The sequence below is a fragment of the Nanorana parkeri genome, unplaced genomic scaffold, assembly GCF_000935625.1.
Source record: "Nanorana parkeri isolate BGI_ZX_2015 unplaced genomic scaffold, ASM93562v1 scaffold760, whole genome shotgun sequence".
Classification (NCBI taxonomy): domain Eukaryota; kingdom Metazoa; phylum Chordata; class Amphibia; order Anura; family Dicroglossidae; genus Nanorana; species Nanorana parkeri.
The window spans coordinates 263,246-274,162 of record NW_017307028.1 but is presented as its reverse complement, the minus strand read 5'-3'; the positions used below and the strand labels follow the sequence as shown (position 1 = coordinate 274,162).

Genomic DNA, 10,917 nt, shown 5'->3' with positions numbered 1-10,917 from the left:
TGAACTAACTAAGGTAATCTGAAATCATATTGCTTGGTCTTGGTAACTGCACATTCATAATTATCAAGCCTAGTGCTGTCATTGTGTCTAGATCAAAAAAGCAACATTTTTGTGTCTTTGATCTTATGATTCAGCACAGTTTGATATCAATTGATGACTGCATATAACTGTCTGGAATTAGTCATGTCATAAACCTTCAGAAAATGTTTGTTTTAGGTAGTCACCAAAAAGAGGATATTTGGATATAATATACATTTGCCTTAAAAAAAAAACGGAGCAAAAATTCCCAGAGAAAACAAAAAAGCAAAATACACCTCAAATAGCCAAAAACAGGAATGGTTTATTCAAGTCACATATCCAGTTGTATGACAGCGTCACTGGTACAATATAATATTCAATACAGGGAAATGTAAACACAGGCTTATTGTTTTATGGTAATGGCAGTACGCATCTTAAAAAAAGGGGCTATGAAATACATATTTTGGGGGGTTTTCTCCATATCCAGAGTGTTATTTATGCTTAAACTGAGCTGTAAAAATAAAACGGACCACAATTCAAGGACAAAAAAGGGTAGCTCACAGACTCCCCTGTAGCGAAGATCCGTCCATCTCACAGATGTGCAGGAACAAGTTCTGTTTTCCCTTTTTCTGTGACCACCTGAATAAGACTGCCAGACTTTGGCCTGCTATCCCCAGTGGTCCAGGTATAAAATGTTCTGCAGAAGACAAAAAAAAAAAAAGGCATTAATAACGATCAATTCTTGCATAATGAGCAGATAACAACAATCAGCAAGTTTAATTGCTACAGTAATAATAATACCACCACAAAAAACAAAGTATATTAGCAATAGATGTGATTACATTAGTAGTTACAATATAAAACAATACTATTACTGATAACATTAATAATGACAAATAATAATTATGGGCGTCCCTGGGCTTTTTACCTCCAGAGGTGGCAGGAGAGGTGGACGGTGTGCTGGTGGTGCACTAACAGGGTGGGACGCTGGCCAGAACATCCTGCTCAACTGAGCAGGATTCCGGCCAGGACGCCATCTTCTACAAGTCTCACAAATGCCAGCCAGAGCGTCCTGCTCAGCTCCTGGCAACCAGTGACATCACTGGTTGCCAGGAGCTGAGCAGGATGCCGGCCAGAGCTTCCCAGGTTGCTAAAAGCTGGGTGGGGAGATATGTATGGCCCTTACACATCTCCCCACCTCTTAGCAACCTGGGACACTCTGGCCCAAAAGGGGGCAGCAGGCACACTGGCGCTCTGCCTGCTGCTCCCTCATGTGACCCAAAGAGGAGCCACCCGAGGCTACATCCTCAGGCTGCCTCATTATAAGGACAGCCCTGATATTGAGAATTTGTTATTCAGGTGTTATTGAGCTACTAAAACATTTACTTTTGTATTTAGGTTGTATATGGTAAATGCTAATAGGATTGAAACAGCAAATCTGTATTTCAAAATTAAAATGTCCATAGGTTCTATTCCGCTTCTAATAACCATCTTGGTCTAGACGTTTGTAAACTTACTTATTGAAGATGCCCATAAGATGTACTTCCTCAATGCACCGACACAATTTAATTTGCAGAATATGCAGTAAGTGCATATTCACAGCATTGTGAATATGTACTTACTTGTGTTGCAACTGTCACAGAGCCTGCCGTCTGAACGATGTAACATTATCATTGCTTGCTGGAAGCAATGCATGATGGGATATGTAGACTTGAGAAATTGAGATTGTACCACATCAAGCAGCAGTGAAAGAGACACAAAGCACACTGGGAATCCAGGAAGTTGATGAAAGTGATGGGCAGACGGAAGGCGGCACTCACTACATAAAAGGGATTTTTTCAAGTAACTTAATTGCATTATCAAAAACAACTCTAGTATATATAGTATAACAGGACAGTGTATGCTGGGACTTTACAACTCCTTTAATTAGACTTTAACTACTTTCAATAAATCTGGCGAAAAATGTCAAATGGAAAAACAATCGCACCCAGAGCATGTGTAATGATCAACTTATGTTAGAGAATACGTTAGACGCACCTAATTTCCATTCTGGCATAATGCAGTGCAAGAGAAATGCTGTCATTGCATACGGCATCAGACAGTAATTGTGCCGAGCAGAACACAAAGGTAAACAATATAATGAGAAGAACATAGTCTGGGGCGTAAGGCTGGCGGCTGATAAGAAGATACGGTGTACTCACTCAGCGATAAAGTCTAATGGTGTCCAGGAACTGAAGTCTGCATCAGGCATGGAGGCTCTGTTGGCTGGCGTATCCAAGGTAACGCTGGCAATGGGAAGAGATAACGATTAATAAAATACACACTGTACACCTAAGAGCAGCAGAGTATGTTAACCCTTCGGCGAATCAACAACACAGTGGCCAATATGATTGAACTTTTAAAGAGCTACCATGCACATACAGTTTCCAGACCAACATTATTCCCTAAATTTACACAGTTGCAGGTTTGCAACTATTAGGGTTCTCTCACTCATTTAATAAGCCTCGTCTTTCCCTCCCACTCCCCCAATCACCAGTGTTCTACTGTCTAAGACACCTTTTTTGTGGGAGCTGGGCTAAGGAAAAAATTATGCCAGTGGTTCAAGTCAGAGCTGAATTCCAAGCCCAAGAAAGCAACATGCCGGAGTATGAGGATTCAATAACTCCATGGACTGTATGGTGGCTTCTTTTAGGAATCATGTTATCCCAGGTTATTCTGTACCTCTCTCTTTAAGGGCCACATAAAGACCATTATCATTTTTCCCTCAATACAGACATATAGTATGTTAGCTTTAGTCCTGATTTTACTGCAGTTTACATTGGGACATTCTTACAGACTTTAATATGGCAAAAAATGAAACCATTAGCACTAGGGGACTCAAACCACCAGTCAGCAGGTACTCAATCTAGTAAGTCAGCGGCAAGAATATGAAAACTACAGCTTGGATAAAAGTTTTGATTTAAAGGAAGAACTCCGGGCATATTAAAAATGAACCCCTGCAGTGGGGCTACCCCTGCACTGCAAGGGTTAAGTGCTCATTTTGTCCAGGGTCAAAAAAAAAAAAAAGGATATACTTACCTGATCTTTCGTCCTCCCTGACTGCTAGACAGGTCCCCATAGCCTCTTCTCTGGGCTTCAGCGGTCCAAGGACTCGTGATGTCATCATGTCCATTCACTTATATTGGATGTGAGGATGCAGAGGCACATTCCACAGTCAGAGCCGAGAGGGAAGAGTGGTGATCAGTCACTGCTGCAGGATCGTGTAAGTATATCTTTTTTATTTTAGACCCTAGACCAAAATGAACAGCTAACCCTTGCAGTGCAGGTGTAGCCCCGCTGCAAGGGTTAATTTTTAATATGCCCTTCTTTAATGTACTCGAATATCAGAGACGTGTGTGAAAAGGGAAGTGCTATCACTAAGCCCTGGCACCTCTTTTCTGCTTGCACTCCTTTCATACATTTGTAATCTCTCCCCTACTCCAGCCTGCCTACATATGTTGGCCAAATCGTTTTCTCATCATCTACGTTGCACAACTGACAAAATTCAGATGTGTTCGGTCTGTCTCTCGTATCTTTTACACCCCTATCTGAATTTTCTATGCCCTCCCCAGCACATCACTAAAATCATCCTCACCCTGTCCTCCCAAAATCACCAGGCACACAGTTGATCCTCATGCAGTACTGCAAACATGTGATTTTTAGGAAACCGCCAAACCCCTGGCAATCAATTTGCACACATTCAAACCATACACTGTCCTCTAAAGCTGCCCATACACCTTGTGATCATCGGACAAAACTTTTCGTCCGATGATCGAACCGTTGTACGATTTTCATAGGGTGGCCCCATCCTGCCCCGATTATCACAAGGTTGAATCAGCAGTAATTAAAAGAAAGCACCGGGACGAATTGCGAGCACACATATTTTCGTCTGTGCATGAGCAGTGTAAATCGTACGAATTTTGACATATGGAAACGCCACCAACCTTGGGAAAATCATACCATTGCCTGAAGTTTTCTAACCTGCTGGTTAGTCTAAAGATCGATTGATTGTACAGTATTTGAGGTTGTACACAAATATTGGCTGATACTCATCAGGTGTATGGGCAACTTGAACCTCCCAAAATTGCTTTGCGCACATCTGATCCTCAAGTTGTCCTCTGAATCACCTAAAATTTCTTAGCACAGATCTGATCCTTACACTGTCCTCCAAAGATCCTGCAATCACTTTATCTGTGAAGGTTCTCATTCATCCAGGTCATGGTATATAGTTTTCTCAAATCATACATTCTGAATTGAGAAAGTTAGTCATACGATCAGCAAAACATCTTCAAGAAAAATACAGCGAGTCCAGTTGCCTTGATTTTTGTTTTACAGATATCTGCAAATCACTCTGCACAGATCCAATCCTCACGCTGTCCTGAATCAGTTTACACACATCTAAGCTGTAGGCTTGAGCCTCCATAAATCACTATGTATTTATTAATTAGGGATGCACCGATATATCGGCCGAAAATGGCACTTTTGGCTAAATGCCGAAAGTGCCATTTTTGTGCCGATGCAGCGGCGCATCCACGCTTTCTTTCCTCCTGTGGCTGTGATAAACTGTACTGTTCTCAGGGACCAGCACAGCCATCACGCCACTTTGCTGTAGTTTGTAGCAGGTGCTGGATACTGCATCAAGGTCGCCCACTCTGTTGATGATGAAGGCCACATTCTAAAAACAGACCCATTACCGTTCTCCGAGAACAGACACACAAATCTAAAATGACATGACCGTGGAAGAAAAATTCCTTATTGAATGAAATCCATAACATGCAGGTACAGGTTAATAGCTTTTATTATTCTAATACAACACAGGCGGAATCATAATAACTTGTTTGAGTGTAAAGTCAGGTTTCCCGGCTCCATAAACATCTAACAGTTTATTGTTACATGATCAATATAATATGCTGCCCGGCAAGAGTCAGTGTATGCACAGCATCCTCCCATTGCCTCGCACGCGTTCAGGGTCACATGGAGGATCAATATCTAACAAATAAATAGAAGACTTACGGGAGTATGGCTACAGCAGCAGAATTTGTTGGCAGTCCACTCTTCTCACCGCCGAGGCTCTGACACAGCTGATGAACAGCCGCCTTTGCCATGCCATAAGCAATCATACCTAAGTCAAAGAAAGAGAAAAGCACTCCATGTGGTTAACGTGTCATTACGTTTTTTTGGGATAAGGTGTCCTGCTAGTGTTGCTACCCAGCTAGTAATTTACTGGCCTGACTGATGCAAATGGAACTTATGATACCTTTCCTACTAACCCTTTCGCTGGCAGTGGGCCCCTTTAAAAACAGCCACCGATACTCTGCTTAGATGTGTAAAGCCGACTCCTCCCTGCTGAATGGGACTGGAAGTGATGCTGGAAGTGGTCCCTTAGACGTTATTGTTCTGCTGCAAAAGCCGGGAAAGAAGCTATTGGAGTGCATTCTGTGCTCCAATGGCTTCTGTGGAGTGAAAGGTGACACTAGGGGTTTAATAGACCCCTAATGTCACCTAAAAAAAAAAAAAGTACCTGTCACCACTAGTATGCCATCACATAGGGGGCTTGTGAGCACCCCCCCTATGTGAAAGCAATTACAGAAAAAAAGTATTTAGAAATAATAATATAAATAATGAATAAATACAATTAAATGCAAAACAGTCTCCCGTCCCTATGAGGGGACTCATTTTAAGGTCCCCAAACATCTTGCGATAATCGCGGGAAATCCTCAGGGGGGCGCGGCTTGCGATCATCGCAAGTACGATCTGCCTGTCCAAGATGGGCAGATCGTACGTTTTTTTTTAAAGTACCTTACAACCATCGCAAGACAAAAGTCTTGCAATGGTTGTAAGGTGTGTGCCCAGCCTTACTCGTTGTAACCTCATGTTTTTATATTTAAAAAAAAAAAAAAAAAAATGGGTATGATAGTGTTTTTGGGCACTAAAATTAACTTAAGTGCATTTTTTACAAAATGTTTGGGTTTGATAAAGAGTTGTGCTAATATTGTGCAACACAAAAATTGGTAACTTCCACCATTTTATTCTACAGCGTCTTTGCTTTCAGAATATAATGTTTGGGCCTAAAATGTGGATTATAACTTTTGCAAAAAAAATAAAAAAAAAAAGGCATTGGCAGTGAAAGGGTTAATTAAATTGGTACGGAGGCTGGGATAAGTCAAAAAGCAAAAATGTCATATTTGCTTCAGCATGTGATTTTATTATCTCTCACATTGTATCTTTCAATTTCTATGTTCATTAAGTCCTCATAAATAGCCTTTGCCCCTAATATCTGCATGCGTGATGATCTTGTAGTCACACATGCAGAAACACTGCTGCTCAAAAAAACTACTACACTGTTTTTTTCACTACTCCCTCTCAGCTCCACCCCAATGCCCTACCTCCATTAGATTACTCCAAATCACAGGCTTGCAAATCTTACATATGTTAGATGCGCATTGTACATATAACCCCTTAGTGGACCTGTTCTAGTCTGTCCAACCCACTGTTCAGCTGAAGATTTTCCACCCAGCACCTTCTATTTTCTGATCGAAGGATGTCAGGCGGAAGGTCACTGACAGGGCCACCCAATTACTGAATTTCAGCTAGTTCATTAAGAACCGGCCAAAATTCACACACTGTGTGGCCAGTTTAAGACTTGATAGAAGACAATGCAAATGTCTGGATGGATGTTCAGGAACCTACAGAAATGGATTTAAACTTTCAGCAGTACAGAGCAGCCAAAATAACAGCATTTGATTGCTAAACGCGTGGTACGGGTTTATTGTAGTTTGCTTTACTAATCTGTTCTGATCATTCTGTCAGTTTGTCTGCATATCAGTAAAGCACAGCAAGGAAAGGGATCAGAGGAATGAATAGACCCTCAATGACCCTGCTGTGCTAAGCATACAGACCCCTAATGTCTCATTCAGCAAGGCAGTCGGAAGACTAACAGTGATTCCAGAAGTGCTCAGGGTCATCAGTGTTGAAGTCCCAGCACTTGCAGCACCCAAGGTTCCTTCTTCTTTACGTTGTGCATGTGATCACATCCATATGTATTTATACCAAGGCTCCTCCAGATTGATTGCAGGCTTTCAGTTGTTAAAAAAGCAATGAGCTTGTAAACCAAAAGGGAAGCCAAAGGGGGTAATTGTACAGCAGCGGCATGCTGAAAGCAGTGCACCTACATAGTAAAGAGAATGCCCCGGGCAGCGAAAGGGTAAAATACAGAGACTTCAAAAAGAATTGCATATATTTTTAAGAGCCATTGGACAAGGAAGGAGGCAGGTAGAGGGTCAAGCTGTAGGGCATTAAAATTGCTTATGCGTTTGTAATGTGCAAGGGAGTTAGCTGTACATAAGTTAGCTGGAACAGAAGCTACACTACTACTGGGGTCTAATTAATGACAGAGGACACACACTGGTGTAGAAGACTGCGAGGCTGATTTACTAAAGGAATTGAAAATGTGAAGAGTAAAGATTTCTTTTCAAGTGATTGTGCGTTCTCAAATCATTTAGTAAATCGTCATGCTGGTGTGTATGTATGTAATGTATGTATGTATGTATGTACACACACACACACACACACACACACACATTACACATATATTATATATATATTACACACACACACGTATGCATGTGTGTGAACGTTCTCAAATTATTCAGTAACTCAGCATGTGTGTGTGTCTTTTTTTTTTCTGCGGGTTGTTAATTAATCCAGATCATCCTAAGTAGGATGTTTCCCAATCCTTGTTTTGCAATAAGTGTCTGTTCTATATAATAGGAGACATATGATGTCTGCTGAATGAAGGCATTCCTACAAAACATTTCCTACTACAGAGAGTTCCTGTTATTTTGTAACGCCGGAGGTCAGCAGATGTAATATAAGGAGCCCTATATCTATGTATACATATTGCATTGTGTAATTGTGTGTCATTTTTGTTTTTACAAAAGCTTCGGAATAGGTTTAAGTATTTCCAAGTGACTGGTCCCGCTCTACGATTAAAGGACAAACATACAGTACAAAATATCCTAAGGAGGCAAAGGTCTCCTGTATTATCTGATCTTTACACAGCATGAGGATGTGTATAGTAAAAGTGATCCATCTGTGGGCACAGCATGTGAAAGATGACAGTATGTAATATGATGCTCAGTCATAGCTACCGTATATCGTACGATGGAATTGCCGCAGGGAGGAGTAGTTTATATGAACCAGACTGTGGTGTCATATACAGGTTGGGTTCACTGAGTACCTTTGTGTTCCCAGCCATTTGGCACAACGCATGTTTTCTAGCATGGGCATTAGTGACACCAGTGTGTTAAAGGCCTTAAAGCAAGTGTGCTGTGCACAAGCTGTCTTACAGGGACATTTGCCAAGAGAAGCACAATAGGCTGCCATTGATGGCCTCATTTTTGGAAAAGGCACATTAATCCAGTGGCTGCAATACATTTTGAGTCAATGACATTGCATACATGTTCAAACTATGAGCTTTGACTTTACTTACTGCATGCTTGTTCCAGAGGAGTGACAAAAAGAGTGCCGAAGCCAGTACCTGTTTGTTACACAAAAGTCCATATATACAGCCTTGGTTGATCCATTTGAGGTATGTTTCATTACTGGTGATTATATGAATACTATACAGCTGATCATAATCTGTTCACTAGAGACAGGAAAATGACTCATCTATGAGGTCATATGTGGGATGTGGAGCCTTTTGATTGGTAGATGGGTTGTTTTCAATGTGTATTTAAAAACTTGTATTGCATTTCTGTTTCACTCTCTGTTTGCCTGAGGAAGGGGCCGCATGGTCCCGAAACGTTGCTAGAGGTGTTATCACGTGGGTCAATAAAACGTATTGACTTGATCATTTGGAGTGTCGGTGACTTTATTATATTTTTTTCTTTGTTACACAACACTGCATTTTGGTAGTGAGGGGTGTCACATTTCTAGGGAAGGTTAGGATCAGAAGAAGGGAAGGGGTGACTATTAGGGTAACCTGTTACCACTGGCGGAACTACCACGGCCGCAATTGCGACCGGGCCCTGGCATTCCGCCACTTCTGGGGGCCCCCGTGTTCGTGCCGCTCCTTCCCTGTCGCACAGCCACCCGCAGCATGTACAGGCAGCTGTGCGAAAGGGCTGGAGAGGCTGTCACTGGTCCCGGAGAATGAGCTTGCCCCGCCTCTTAGGGGTGGAGCTAAGAGGGTCTCTTAGCTCCGCCCCCTGGCTGCAGAGACGAGGAAGAGGGCCATGGGCCTGCAGGAGAGGTAAGGTAAGTTTGGAGTGGGAGGGGGTGCTGGGAAGAGAGAGGGAGTGTGTGTGTGTGTGTGTGTTGCTGGGACTTGTAGTCCAGCACAGCTGGTGGTAATCTGCATTGCTGTATGATGATTATTATACAGCAATGCAGAATAGCACCAACTATGTATGACTACAAGTCCCAGTAATGCATTGTGGGGGGGGGGAGCTGGTGGTATTCTGCATACCTTACGTTTATTATTATGCATTGCTGTATAATCATTATACAGCAATGCGGAATAGCTCCAAGTGTTAATACTGGGCATTTTCACAAGTACTCATACTCGTGAAAATGCCCCGATACTAAACGCAGATACCGGTGTTCTGTTGAGAACGCCGATGTAGTCGAATTTGCCGACTTCAGCATCTGCGCTTACACAAAGACCAATATTATCGAGTAAACCGGGATTTATTCACAAAGTATTTTGTTTAAAACGTTAATTGTGACCGATAATATTATTCCATCATTTCCTGCCACGGACGGCATATCATTAACGGTCACAATTAACAATACAAACAAATACTTTGTAAATAAATGCCGGTTTCCTCATTAATCCCGTCTGTACATAAACGCAGATACTGGGTTGGCGTTCTCCACAGAACACCGGCACTAAAATGTTAAACAAGCGGCTGCCAGAGGTCCCACGCTTGCTGGGGACCTCGGCAGCCTTCCTGTTAACCATGCAGTGCCGTAGGGTGGTGTAGGGGGCCTTCATGGTTTCTTGCACCGGGGCCCTGAAGGTTCTAGTTACGCCTCTGCCTGTTACTTTGACCTTGGTGGGCATAGTAGAGGCTCACCTTATAAGCAGGAAACAAGAGATACTTGTGTATTTAATGATCTCCCTCTGCTCTGCCAGATCCTTCAATGAATTGTTCTGTCCCTCTCACCTTAGTAGGGGGTGGTGGTGCAGAGCTGTAATATCAAACCTATACTGAGTGAAATACATACGTAGGTAGCATTGCTGACATCTTCCTGAAAATGCTGGTGACCTGGCTGCACCTTACTTTAACACCTTCAGTACTTAATAGTCACCAATCCGGAACAAGAATACTGATCAGCTGTTCTGACTTTGCTATGACTTGCAGTGTGCTTTTATTTCAAATCAGTGACTTTTCAAAGTGTTGAAGTCGAATACGATCATCAAATATCTTCCATTAGGAACTCATACACAATTATACAATCCCTAGCTGTAACCTTTCTTCATGAGCATTGAAGTGTATTTCTACTTTTGCAGCCAAATTGGGAGAACACCCATTTTACATTTGTTACCCATTACATTTAAAACATTTACAAAAAATGTTGCTCATGATTTTATTTGCGCTTTTCTGAAAACCCCAAAATGTTGCTAAAGTCATTTCAAGGATGGAACTTGAGGGGGTGGGGAGTTAATGCTTACCATAAATAGGCCCTTTTCACCTAGGCGTCTGATCAGGTTCGCCTGTCAGATTTTCAGGTGGACCCGATCAGATGCCCAATGCTAGTTTATGGGTAGCTGGATCTAAACTGACAGGTGTCCGTTTACACCCGGTTACCCCCAACTCTGGCCAGGTGGGGAAAAACAGACGGATCAGAGATCTG

The 10,917-nt window shown here is 42.2% G+C and overlaps 1 protein-coding gene across 3 annotated transcripts in view; it reads right to left on the bottom strand.

The window, feature by feature from the left end:
- Positions 1-496: 496 nt before the first annotated feature.
- QDPR (quinoid dihydropteridine reductase) overlaps positions 497-10,917 on the bottom strand; it is a 23,088-nt gene continuing 12,667 nt past the window's right edge. The window contains exons 4-6 of one of the 3 annotated variants that reach the window (XM_018564567.1): positions 5,071-5,179; positions 2,220-2,303; positions 497-715 (exon numbers count right to left, since the gene is read on the bottom strand). In XM_018564567.1, the coding sequence (XP_018420069.1) occupies positions 610-715; positions 2,220-2,303; positions 5,071-5,179 (299 nt within the window). In that variant the 3' untranslated portion in view covers positions 497-609. The remainder of the gene's footprint in view (positions 716-2,219; positions 2,304-5,070; positions 5,180-10,917) is intronic. The other 2 variants (XM_018564566.1, XM_018564565.1) reach the window with 2 other exon arrangements.